Source organism: Lithobates pipiens, unplaced genomic scaffold, assembly GCF_037356315.1.
Source record: "Lithobates pipiens isolate NorthernLeopardFrog02 unplaced genomic scaffold, aLitPip1_a1.2 Scaffold_63, whole genome shotgun sequence".
In the NCBI taxonomy this organism is placed as follows: domain Eukaryota; kingdom Metazoa; phylum Chordata; class Amphibia; order Anura; family Ranidae; genus Lithobates; species Lithobates pipiens.
The window spans coordinates 1,125,308-1,138,988 of NW_027507885.1; the positions used below are offsets into that span (position 1 = coordinate 1,125,308).

At 49.0% G+C, this 13,681-nt stretch overlaps 1 protein-coding gene across 1 annotated transcript in view; it reads right to left on the minus strand.

The window, feature by feature from the left end:
• LOC143958895 (nuclear pore complex protein Nup98-Nup96-like) overlaps nt 1-13,681 on the minus strand; it is a 55,995-nt gene that overhangs the window by 13,857 nt on the left and 28,457 nt on the right. The window contains 2 exon segments of the mRNA XM_077467878.1: nt 729-879; nt 3,476-3,655. Of these exon segments, the coding sequence (XP_077324004.1) occupies nt 729-879; nt 3,476-3,655 (331 nt within the window).

The window sequence follows — 13,681 nt, forward strand, 5'->3', positions numbered from 1 at the left end:
AGTGCAAGGCCTGGCAGAGAAAGGGTTAAAGCAGAATTTTTACACTGCAAAATTGTAAGTTTAAAATATTAAATTCATATCTGCAAAAACAGGATGGGAATTCACTAAAACTGGAGGGTTCCGCATGAAAATCAATCAGCTTCTAGCTTTCATTTTCAAAGTTCAGCTGAACAAGTGGCAGCTAAAAGCCGATTGGCTGCCATCCACAGCTCCTCCAGGTTTTAGTAAACTCTACCCTGTGTCTTGTGGCTTCCTCCAGGTGGTCTCCCAGGGGCTGTGCCCAATCTGGGATTCTATGACCACGTGGTTTCAGCTCTTCCTGCTCAACAGCCACCGGTTTTCCATACCTCCACCCCTCCATTATGGTCCTACATTGTATGAAGGTAAGAACCGTGACTGCACAGAATATAATGGATGAAGCAGAAGCAGGGAGATCCTTGCACTGCAGGTCCAGCTTCCCCTCCAGCAAGGAGAACAGTGAGCGGCACAGTTCAACCCTCCTGTAGGTGGCAATATAACCAGCTTCTCGTGGAACAAACAGAGCTGTGCATCTCAAATGGGGAAGTTTATACACGCAGGTGACGGCGCGCAGATTAACGCATTTCGAATGTTCCTTCTAGTGGACAGAAAATTCCCAAACCTGCAACAATCAAGTACTACACCGAGCTAAGCAGTTACTATGGGTTACCACACATTTCTATGTACTGTTGAGGTCATTGTGAACTCACCACTGGAGGTCCGCTGAGCCTGAGAGGAGGGGTGGAGGAGTCGGGGGGAGCGCCCTTCCTGTGAGGTCTCCAATAAGGATGGGTAGTGGCCATAAGGTGATAAGAGATCCGTCACACCATCTTCATCCATCAGAAGAGACGCCTTCATCACCTGACAAAATACAGGAAACACCATCAACACCCACCCAACACGGGAGGGCCAGAACCTACCCACCCGCCCAACAGGGGAGGGCCAGAACCTACCCACCCACCCCGCCCAACAGGGGATGGCCAGAACCTACCCACCCACCCACCCAACAGGGGATGGCCAGAACCTACCCACCCACCCACCCAACAGAGGAGGGCCAGAACCTACCCACCCACCCAACAGGGGAGGGCCAGAACCTACCCACCCACCCAACAGGGGAGGGCCAGAACCTACCCACCCAACAGGGGAGGGCCAGAACCTACCCAACAGGGGATGGCCAGAACCTACCCACCCACCTAACAGGGGATGGGCAGTGACGTCTAAATATCAGGGGTACATGAAGTATGTTCGGGCAACATCTGTAAACCATGGGATGTCTCTCAGTCTTGTGCTTGGGTGATCCCTAAGAGACTCCATCTTGCATCAGTTATACAAGCAGAGCTCCCTTTTACAGGAGTCGTTTATCCAGCTGCTTTCCCATAGGCAGGAGAAAACTGAGGTCTCCAGGCACACAGCCAGTAATGGCCTTGCTGTGAGGCACACAGCTTTGTGATCTAACCTTCTCTCTTAGGCCCCAGTCCCACCTCAGTGAAGCTGAAAGCTCCAAAACACTGGAGAGAAAATAAAAATTAAGAGACAGTTCACATCTCCACTACAGGTCACCTGAAGCCAAACGCCTGAAGATATTCTGAAGACTTATGGAGCTCGGATCAGGAAAATTGGTGCATTTTTTAAGTTGCCTTTTGTTCCATAGAAATGCAAGAAAAGCTTGATTCACAAGGTTTTGAGTGTTTTAGTGAATTTTATGCATTAAAGCGGGAGTCCGCCGGGACTCCGCATTTTTTTTTTTAAAAGCCAGCAGCTACAAATACTGCAGCTGCTGACTTTTAAAATAGTGACACTTACCTGTCCAGCGCGCCCGCAATGTCGGCACCCGAAGCCGATCTCTCGATCGTCTCTCGGGTGCTGCCGCCGCCATCTTGGGTATGGGAATCAGGAAATGGAGCCTTTCGGCTTCATTTCCCAGTTCCCTACTGCGCATGCGCGAGCCGCGCTGCGCAATAAGGACGGTCCCCGCTGCCTCTGGGATCTGTGTTTCCCAGCAGGCAGCGGGGCACTTGCGGAAAGGGGCGTAATCTACGCCCCTTTCCGCAGAGAGCTATCCCGGAAGTGGGTGCAGTTACCTGGATTATCCAGGTAACTGCACCCCCCTCCCCCCTGAAAGGTGCCAATTGTGGCGCCGGAGGGGGGAGGGTTCTGATGAGCGGAAGGTCCATTTTAGGGTGGACCTCCGCTTTAAATAAAAATAAATAGAAAGCCTAGCCCCCAACTCTAAAAACGATATTAACCCCTAATTCCAACATTAACCCCTCCTATTAACTCTTAAATCAGAGCTCCACCCTAAAGTGGAGCTTCCGCTCATTGGAACCCTCCCCACCTCCAGCGCCACAATTGGCACCTTTCAGGGGGGAGGGGGTGCAGGTACCTGTACAGTACAGGTATCTGCACCCACTTACGGCGTGGATTTTGCAGAAGCTACGCCCCTTTCAGAAGGTCCCCCGCTGCCTGCTGGGAAACACACGGATCCCAGAGACAGCAGGGACCATCCTTATTGTGCAGCGCAACTCGCGCTTGCGCAGTAGGGAACCAGGAAATAAAGCCGAAAGGCTCCACTTCCTGATTCCCATACCCAAGATGGCTGCGGCAGCACCCGAGAGACGATCGAGAGATCGGCTTCGGGTGACATCGCGGGCGCGCTGGGCGGGTAAGTGTCACTATTTTAAAAGTCAGCAGCTGCAGTATTTGTAGCTGCTGGCTTAAAAAAAAAAAAACAAAAAAAAAAAAAAAAACAAAAAAAAAAAAAAAAAAAAAAAACACGGAGGACTCCCACTTTAATGCCCAACTGCTAAACCCAACCGCCCCCAACCATAACCCAACTACTAACCCTAAATCCTAACATTAACCCCCAACAACCACCACCCAACACCTATTAATCCTTAATGCCCAACTCCTACACATAAGCCAACTCCTATTAACCCTTAATGCCCAACCCCACCCAACTGCTATAAGCCCTTAACACTAACCCAACTCCTAACCCTATTAACCCCCAACCATAACCCAACTCCTATTAACCCTTAATGCCCAACTTCTAAACCCCCCCAAACTCCTATCCATAACCTGACTCCCATCATTAACCCCCAACTCCCAAACACCCCCTAAACCCAACAATAACCCAACTCCTAATCACACCCCCCAACATGGTGTGTGTACATGATATGGGGAGATATAGATAGATGGAGGCGGCAGAGATGGAGGCGGCAGAGATGGAGGCGGCAGAGATGGAGGCGGCAGAGATGGAGGCGGCAGAGATGCCTCTATTTTCTCATTCGTATACAGCACACCACTTGTGAGTAATACTGACCAAGTCTGCGGGTTGGTTCTACACCAATTGGGTTTTGCCAATACACTTCTATTATATTACTTCCTTTGGCTATGTCAGAGAGGAGAATCTGGAAATGGTGGTGGTAAGTTCGAACAGGCCAGTCACCAAGGAACTCACCTGCAGAGCATGAGGGTTCACCCCGAGAGAAGAGGCAATGTGTATGGAGGCAGAGAGCGATTGTTGATCCTCCGGAACCTCCTGATCTTCCATGGCCGTTTCCTTGAACGTCTCCTGAGTCACATCCACCATATCGCTGTCCAGCTCCAGAGCGTGTCCCAACAGTTCCGCCACCGAGCCCTGAGAAGAGACAAAACAGTTCACACGGCTGCCACTAGGGGGCTGTAAGTGAATAATGAAGAATGGTTCAGGTAAGGATACAGCTGACCTACAACAATCGTACATGTGAATGTGATGTAGGTGGTGTAAGATTATACTAGAAAATCCAGAAAGATCCATGGTGGCATCTCATTGAGACTGATGTGACCTCTGCAATAAAAAGGCAACAGCAGAGGGCACCAACTAGGTTGCAACTCACAAAGTGCATGAGGGCAAGAGCAGGTCATACACCCGGTGCCGTCAGCTGTTCAAGGAGTCTTCAGAAGCCAGGGAGCGCCCTAACATGGGGAGTGTGGATACATGTTTTGGACTGTAACTGCTCCTTTTTCAAGCCTAAGGACATGCACATGAGCGAGGAGGGAGAGAGGGGGAGTGAGGAGGAGGAGCTCTGGCTCCCCAAGTTGTGGCCCTCCAAGGTGTAACACACTTCTAGTCTTGTACAGACCATGAATGCCAGGATCTCTGGTGTCCTACACAGCTTCTGACAGCAGCATCTGTTTCCTGACTTCTGAAGACACATGAGCACCAACAGCTAATCGGGCCGGGTGAATAACATGCCGGCATCCTCATGCACTGAGAGTTGCCATTTGTTATATTTTTAAGATCAAGTCAAGTCTTTACCAATGTACTGCACTTAGTTGGCACCCTCTGCCATTTCCTTAAGCCTGGAAACAAGTGCAAAATCAGACAAGATGGTCATCAAGCCTACTGCAAAATCTGTTCCTTGAAGTACATGGGAGAGACACAGGAAGCCTTTCCTTCAGCCTACGGAAGGACTGGACATGGGAAAAGTCAGTCCAGGAGAACACATATTACCCTATTTCCCTGAAAGCCAAGACCTACCCTCTTGCCTTAGGGCGTGCCAGTGTCCATCACCCATCAGTGGCCCTATAACCCACATAGTAATTACTATGGCTCTGTGTCCCCTGATGTAAGAAAAGAAACCAAGACCTTCCCTAAAAACCAAGACCTACTGTGATATTCGGGGAGGTCCGCAATATAAGCCCTACCCTGAAAATAATCCCTAGTTTAAAGTTGTTGTAAACTGCTAAAATCTGCTCTGTGTATCCTCTACTGTAAAAGGAGTTTCTGTATTTTTTTATTGTTTTTTCCAAAATTTGGTATTGCGCACAATGAATATTCATACCAGTACATCAGACAGGGGCTACATCCAGAGCAATGAAAGAAACCAACATCCATTTGTAGCAATAACGTTGTACATAGCAATGTTCTCTTAGCCGAGTCAATCAGGACTCCACCCCCATCATACACCAAAGTATATGTGCTTTTTATTTTTTAATATAATAAAAACACCCCTCCCTCCTGTTGTGAATTCATGAAGAAATACATTTAATATTCACTGGCAGAGATGAGAGATTTCAGGAGGCCTCAAAAAGTGGATGAACTATAATTCTGATATTATTGAACTGTTACCTTTTTTGAAGACTTTTAAAAAACAAAAAATACATGATCTCACACTTTTTGTTTTTCCAAATGTGCCGGGGATTACTTATCTGTAACTTTTACAAATCCTGTGTTGAAACAAGAGACTGGAACAATGGTAACTATTGTCACCAAAACAAAAAGATGTGTACTTATTGTGTTGGTTAGATTGATTGAGACGACCAAACTTACATAGGGAATGATCACATGGAAATAACCCTTTACTAGAAAACCCCATTGTACTCAAGTGAAGACAATATACAACCATGAAGACAAAATTCAATAGCCGACACCTTGTCCAACAAAAACCCATTGTGTGACTTGTAGGGACTTGATGGGCACAGCTCAGCCATCTAAACATTTATTGGACGGCTCCAAGTCCATCTCAACACATGGTGTTAGAGGGATATACAAGTCAGACATATTTTAAAAGTACCTATGATCTTTTATAAGTCGTTCACATTAAATGTGATATTTGTAGGTCACAAAAGAGATATTATAATTTTAGTACCTAATGATCTAAAGAACTTTGTCATAAAGAAAAATATATATGAAAGTGTGATCATAAGTAGAAGTGTTTTAGCAACAAATTAGTATTATGTAAAAACATATAATTGTGATTATAACTGTATAAGAATTTAACTTATGTCTAGATAGATATTGATTGGATACCCGAATTATACATGTATCCATGTAGATAATTGTATGCGATAATACAAAAAAAAAATATATATATATATATATATATATATATATATACATATATACACACACACACACACACACACACACACATACATCTCCATTTTATACAATATATATTATAATATATATATATATTTTTATATAGAACCATTTTATACAATGGGGATTATTCAAAATTATGTTAAGAGTATTTTCTATTATATTGGTTACTATCATCCCTGAGCACTAGAGATATATTCATTAGAACATATAAAAATGAACGATTATAGAAATAAAAAAATTATTAAACTTAAAGAGATAAAACACCAAACACATGTGAGACACCTGGTGGTTGAAGGTGACATTACCTTAAAATCATTAGACCCTTGGGAAAGGTCACCTGCCAATGAGGAGGGAGCACATACCCTTCTGGGCAGAACTTAGTATAATTTTCTGATCTTTTTGTTTAAGAGGAGATTTAAAGCGGGATTCCACCCTAAAGTGGAACCTCCACTGATCGGAACCCTCCCCCCCTCCGGTGTCACAATTGACACCTTTCAGGGGGGAGGGGGGTGGAGATAGCTGTCAAAGACAGGTATTTTCACCCACTTCCGGGCATAGACTCCCGTGGGAGTGTAAGCCATTTCCTGCCCTGCCGCGCTGTCTGCTGGGACACATACGGGTCCCAGTGACAGCGCGGAGATTTCCTATTGCGCTGCGCGACTCGCGCATGCACAGTAGGGAACCGGGAAGTGAAGCCGATTCGCTTCCCGATTCCCTCACCTAGAATGGTGGCGGCAGCAGCCGAGAGATCGATCGGCCTCGGCATCGATGGAACCCGGGACAGGCGAATGTCCAATCATTAAAAGTCAGCAGCTGTAGTATTTATAGCTGCTGGCTTTTAATATTTTTTTTTTGGTGGAATCCCTCTTTAAGAAAGAAGAAAGATGCCAAAGAGGAGAGCTCAGGGGACATACCCTGGGGGGGGGGGGGGGACCCCCAGACAGACTGACCCTCATGCACCATGCATGAATACACATATTTTTACATTCATGAAGATCCCTGCTCCTCGGAACTCGGAGGTCACACAAAGTAATTCCTCTGTAAGAGAATTCATGTTGAATGCCGCGGCAGCCATCTTATAATTCCTGGTAACCAACAATCCAGACTAGTAGCCAATCGGAATGGGTAAATAATTTGTTTATTATATCTTCTATGTTCTCATAAATATTGATGTATTGAATATTCTATTACTGAAAATCGTTCTCCCGAATCAATAACCGCCTTTTAGATTTTTTTTCTCTACATTAAAATTTTTCATTATAAAATTTCTTTTTGCATAGATACCAATTTTATTGACAAACAAATGTCTAATTTATTATTTCACATTGGTAACCCCTTACTTACCTGCAGTATAGTAACGGTCGGACGTGTGAAATACAGACGTTCTGTTTAATTGTCAATTATCAAAAAGGTTATTGATTCTACCGAGAAGTGATAATGGTGATAAGTCCAAAGTACGACACGCCCATTTTGTGGGCGTTTCCATTAATTGTCAAGGTGTTCATGTGACGCAATCGATATTTTAAATTTGTCTTTTGTCAACCAATAAATGTAACTATTTTGTATGATCGCTTGTCTCCAGGAATACATGTCACATGTATAGACTGTCAGATTGATTTGGTATCTTAAAAAAAAAAAAAAAAAAAAAAGCTTAATAAATACTGTGCGGGAAACTGTCCTTAAAAAGCACAAGACTCCCCAGGGAAGGTCTGCATTCAGTGCTCGGTAGGATACAAAAACCAAGCTCTGTCCACATGGAAAGTATCACACTCACCATCTTCCCTCCGTCACATTTTTCAAAAAGTGAAAGTGGTCTTATCAATCTAATGGTCTATTGCCCCTCCTCTTCCAGCGTATTCTCAGCGTCAACCCCCCGAAACCATACCTTCCTAAACTTCCCGGGAGCCCCTCTAGCTTCACAGGTCATTTTATACATCAGCACATGGCGTTTCCTGTAATCTAAAATGGAGTCAAATACCTTCTTAGAGCGCCGCTTGGTGGTCAGCTGACCTCAGCTGCGCCCCCAGAGGGGGACCTCGGACCACCCCACCTCCCTCTGCAGTGCTTGGAGCAGGGAAAATGGCTCAGGCCGGTCACTCAAAATAGATCACACACACACACACACACACACACCTACCTTTTTACATACATCTAGCATTTTACAACCACTTTTACTATTATTCACACTGAGGATTCCTGACAGGCAGGGAGGGAGAGGGGGGAAGAGAAGACAGCACGGTAAATGGCAAGCCCTACCCTGAAAATAAGCCCTACTGTGTTTTTGCTGGCCAAAGTAAATATAAGACCTGGGCTTATTTTTAGAGAAACACGGCACTCCCAGCATGCCTCAGTTTTGTAGCCAGCAAGATCATATAGTGGTGGGAACTGTGTCCCTCAAAAGGAAAAGTATAGTATAAAAACCATCCAATTTTTTAATGGGACGTCTTTAACCTTCAAAAACAAAGCCCAACTGAATGGTGGATAACCGCAAACAAATCGCTAACAGGCCCAACATGAACCATATGAAGACTGCAGGGAACGAGAGCCACCCGAAGGACTATACAACCAAAGCAGACACCAGATGAGGCACCAATCCGGTAACAAGGAGAATATCAAGGGGTACCCTAGCAGAGGAAACCAAGCTTGACCCCAGAACAAGAATAATCACATTAGGAGGACACTATAAATAAAAATAAAATAATGGAGCACTCAGAAGCTGATTGGCTACCATGCACGGCTGCACCAGATTCTAACTTCAGCTTCTGCAATGGAGCTTCGACACTGGAAGCCGATTGGTTTCTGTGCAGAGCTGCATCAGATTTTGCACTCCAGCTTTAGTAAATCTCGAAGAAGAAGAAAAAGAAAAAAGGAAAGAAAAAAAGAAAAAGAAGATAAGACCATAAACGTGGAAGCAGATTCAATCCATCCAGAAAGGCAGGCCACCCCCCCAAAAAACTCCTATGGGGGAGCTGGAGCCAGACAGAGGACCCTGAAGACGATGTCCTTGAAGAGGTAGGATCAAAGACAACCAAGACCAAGAGGGGTCATAGGCCACAAATATTCTGAACCCATTATACCAAGGCAATGACTTCCAGGGTCAGGGTCCTCAGGAAGAGGCTCCTGCCTCCAGTAAATTTCCACCATAATGATGGTAAGGGTTTGTCTGAAAAGACGTCCCTCAAAGACCAAGAGTCCAAATTGCAGACACCAACCTTCAGAAGGCAAGGAAGAATCACTGGATCCCCTGATGCAGCGGGACCACCCCCCTTTCTGAAGAGAAACCACTGCATGGTCACCACAAAGCCCCATGAACTTGCCTCTACACCAGCATCCCCCCCCCCCCCCCCCCCCCGGTACACTCGCTCAGTTTTTAAAGCCCCTCTCCATAACAAAAATTCTCAGGGTTCTGTTGGGTCATACCAACTCTTCCAGTTCTTTGGACATCTTTACAACTGGCTGTGGGTTTTTTGGTCATGGTCCCGAGTTGGAATGAATTTGTGATCAGACACGTCCCACGCTTCACAGTTGCCTGCCGACACTCATCCTTGTACACCCTCCAGGCCTTAGCAAACCCATTGCTTTCTATGACACCTCAACATTTCATATTTGGATTCCAGTCTTGAGCCCTTTCCGCTGGATTTTCTACACAGCAGCGCTTGTGTTTTCATGCACAGGCAATCCACTTGGCCGGGTTTCCACATCGGAGGCTTGGTGCACATCTTCCATTTTGACCAGACAGCTCTGGACTGTAGACAGGAGTACCAGGACCCCTCTGGTTTCCACCAGGTCTGAGCAATGGTGTCACTGGACATTTTATGGTTGTGAAGGGATGAGGTGTCTCTTCTGCACCGTTTCCTTGCCAGAGTCTTCAACGTTGCCTTGTTGGTGCAGTCACGCCGCCAGCGCCTCGCCTTGTTGGTGCAGTCACGCCGCCAGCACCTTTGCCTCGCGGCAGTCACGCCGCCAGCGCCTCGCCTTGTTGGTGCACTCACGCCGCCAGCGCCTCTCCTCGCGGCAGTCACGCCGCCAGCGCCTCGCCTTGTTGGTGCACTCACGCCGCCAGCGCCTCTCCTCGCGGCAGTCACGCCGCCAGCGCCTCGCCTTGTTGGTGCACTCACGCCGCCAGCGCCTCGCCTTGTTGGTGCACTCACGCCGCCAGCGCCTCTCCTCGCGGCAGTCACGCCGCCAGCGCCTCGCCTTGTTGGTGCACTCACGCCGCCAGCGCCTCGCCTTGTTGGTGCACTCACGCCGCCAGCGCCTCGCCTTGTTGGTGCACTCACGCCGCCAGCGCCTCGCCTTGTTGGTGCACTCACGCCGCCAGCGCCTCGCCGGTGCACTCACGCCGCCAGCGCCTCGCCTTGTTGCGGCAGTCACGCCACCAGCGCCTCGCCTCGGGGCAGTCACGCCGCCAGCGCCTCGCCTCGGGGCAATCACGCCGCCAGCACCTCGCCTCGGGGCAGTCACGCCGCCAGCACCTCGCCTCGGGGCAGTCACGCCGCCAGCACCTCGCCTCGGGGCAGTCACGCCGCCAGCACCTCGCCTCGGGGCAGTCACGCCGCCAGCACCTCGCCTCGGGGCAGTCACGCCGCCAGCACCTCGCCTCGGGGCAGTCACGCCGCCAGCACCTCGCCTCGGGGCAGTCACGCCGCCAGCACCTCGCCTCGGGGCAGTCACGCCGCCAGCACCTCGCCTCGGGGCAGTCACGCCGCCAGCTCCTCGCCTCGGGGCAGTCACGCCGCCAGCTCCTCGCTTCGGGGCAGTCACGCCGCCAGCTCCTCGCTTCGGGGCAGTTTACAGTGATTAGGGGGATATAAAGCTGTCCTGATATGTTCCCTCTGAAGATCTGGACACCAAATATCCATCTGAAGGTCTCTCTCAAATGATGCATTATGCAGGTTATTCAAAAATAGAAACAAATCATGACATTGGGAAGCATCCTCACTTTACAGCATATCTTCACAAGGGCCTGGACCGTCTGCACAGTGCTGGAGCGCCAACATATACCACAGCGTTTTACAGAGTTCCGAGTCCATCTATTGTCCCCACCAGGAAACCCCCCCCACCACACACACTCATAGAACATGCAGTGGTAACTAGAAACAGGATCCCAGTGCTGGAGCTCCGACATATACCAAAGCGCTGTACAGAGATCAGAGTCCATCTATCGTCCCCACCAGAGGCCTCCATTCACCTGGGTGAGGGTCGGCTTTGCTCACATAGGGATGTACAGGTGTTCCATGTACGCCCGTGCAGGCCGTCCCCATTTACGTCAATGGGGACACAGCAGCTGCTCTGTGGGCCCCTGATGCACCGCCTGCATGGGGAGACATGGACCTGCACTGAGGTCACACTGAGGAGCAGAAGACATTGCATCTCAACTGACATTAATGAGAGTCTCCACCGCCGGGATACACTGAACAATCTGTGTGAGCAAACACGCCCTGAACAGGTGTACACCCCAACTACACCCACATGAACCGGACCATGCTCTTCAGTGCTACACCCCCCCCCACACACATACCTCAATTCAGGTATCCAGGACCCCAAGTGCTGGAGCTCTGACCTATACCACAGCACTGTACGGAAATCCATTGGCCTCCTTCATGTGGGCCGGTATTGCTCACATAGGGATGTGCGGGTGTTCCATGTATGCCTGTGCAGGCCGCCCCATGCACCTCAATGGGACACGGGGTGGCTCTGCAGGTCCCTGAAGTCACCGCCTGTATGTGGAGACAAGGACCCGCACTGAGGACAGACTGGGAGCTGCAGACATTTCATCCCAATGAATGGGACAGAATGAACACCTGTCTATCCTGTGTGAGCCCGGAATGGGGGCACACCAAGTACACCCACATGAAGCGGACCATGCCGCCGCCCCCCTCCCCCCCGCATACTGCATGCAGTGGTAGCTGGACACAGGACCCCCCCCCCCCCACATACTGCATGCAGTGGTAGCTGGACACAGTACCCCCCCCCCCCCCCCACATACTGCATGCAGTGGTAGCTGGACACAGTACCCCCCCCCCCCCCACATACTGCATGCAGTGGTAGCTGGACACAGTACCCCCCCCCCCCACATACTGCATGCAGTGGTAGCTGGACACAGTACCCCCCCCCCCCCCACATACTGCATGCAGTGGTAGCTGGACACAGGACCCTCCCCCCACATACTGCATGCAGTGGTAGCTGGACACAGGACCCTCCCCCCACATACTGCATGCAGTGGTAGCTGGACACAGGACCCCCCCCCCCCCCACATACTGCATGCAGTGGTAGCTGGACACAGGAGGACCCTCCCCCCACATACTGCATGCAGTGGTAGCTGGACACAGGAGGACCCTCCCCCCACATACTGCATGCAGTGGTAGCTGGACACAGTACCCCCCCCCCCACATACTGCATGCAGTGGTAGCTGGCCCCGGGCCCCCCCCCCCACATACTGCATGCAGTGGTAGCTGGACACAGGACCCCAGTGCCGCTAACCAGTCATATGGGCTGTAATGTCCCCGGAATCAAATCTCTTCACCCTGTGGTGTGTGTGGCCGGCCTTACACTGTACAATTTCACCATCTCTTCTATATAAACAATGTTATCAACGTGTATGCAGTCAGGAAAACCCTCATACTTCATGGCAGATAGGAGATCGTATAGTTTACAGCCAACTTTATTTACCCCCCCCCCCATTCCTTGTCCCAGCTGGAGCGTCATCTACAGAAAACCATTCTGAGCCTAAATAACAGAATTCCGATAGATTTGAGGTTTTCTTTAATGAGAGATGGGAGGAGATTTATCATGAGGAGGAGGAGAGATCACACAATACATTGTACAATGGAAAGACAATCACTTCCGTTTAACAGATACAGGTCTGAATGAGATGAACACGTCATGTAGAGCCAGGTTTATCATCCACTCCAGTCCTCCAGTGACCCCCAACAGGTCATGTTTTCAGGCTTCCCATCGTTTTGCACAGGCGATCCGATTTCACTGCCTTAGTAATTACCACGGCCGTTTCATCTGAGGGAAATCCTGAAAACATGACCTGCTGGAGGAACTTGAGGACCATTGGTGTATGCAACGATTACACTGTATGCATGCTATAGATAGTAAGAGCAGAGACCCCGTATATGGTATGAGCATTACACTATATACATGCCACAGTAGGATATACGGTATAGTATATGGTAGGCTCACACTGTACATCACTGTATTAGTGAACCTGGGGTACAGGACATCTTCCTCACCATGGGGTTATGCTGCCACCTTCAGGTGAGACAGGTTTCCACACCCAGACAAGAACGCTCAGCCAGTATCCCATCCTCCTGTAGATGGCAGTACAGCCCGACTATGTGAAATTCTGTGTCCTCTACAACGTGGGAGGTATTTTTCTCATCCATAGTCAACCCCCCACCCAACCAACCCCCACCCAACGGCTGGCGCTCTACATAGCAGCAGCCGTCATGGCAAGGCTGACATTTATAAAAAGGAACCCCCAATCTATGTAAACATTAAATAGGTTGTGAAGGAGACCGACACGTGATAGGAGCTCATGGGGGATTGACTGTGACCCCCTCCAATTGTGAAGTCCCTTCACACCATCCCATTTTGGGGGGGGGGGCTCCTGTGATCAGAGTACATGTCCTATCCATGTGGATGAAGGAATTTTTGGACCCATCCACTCCATTTTTATACATACTTTGTAGAGAATCCTAGACAATGGCATCATCAGTCTGCACTGTCTTCATCCTGACGAAACGCGTAGGACTTTAAAAAGGCATAGATGTAGAAGAGCATTGTATC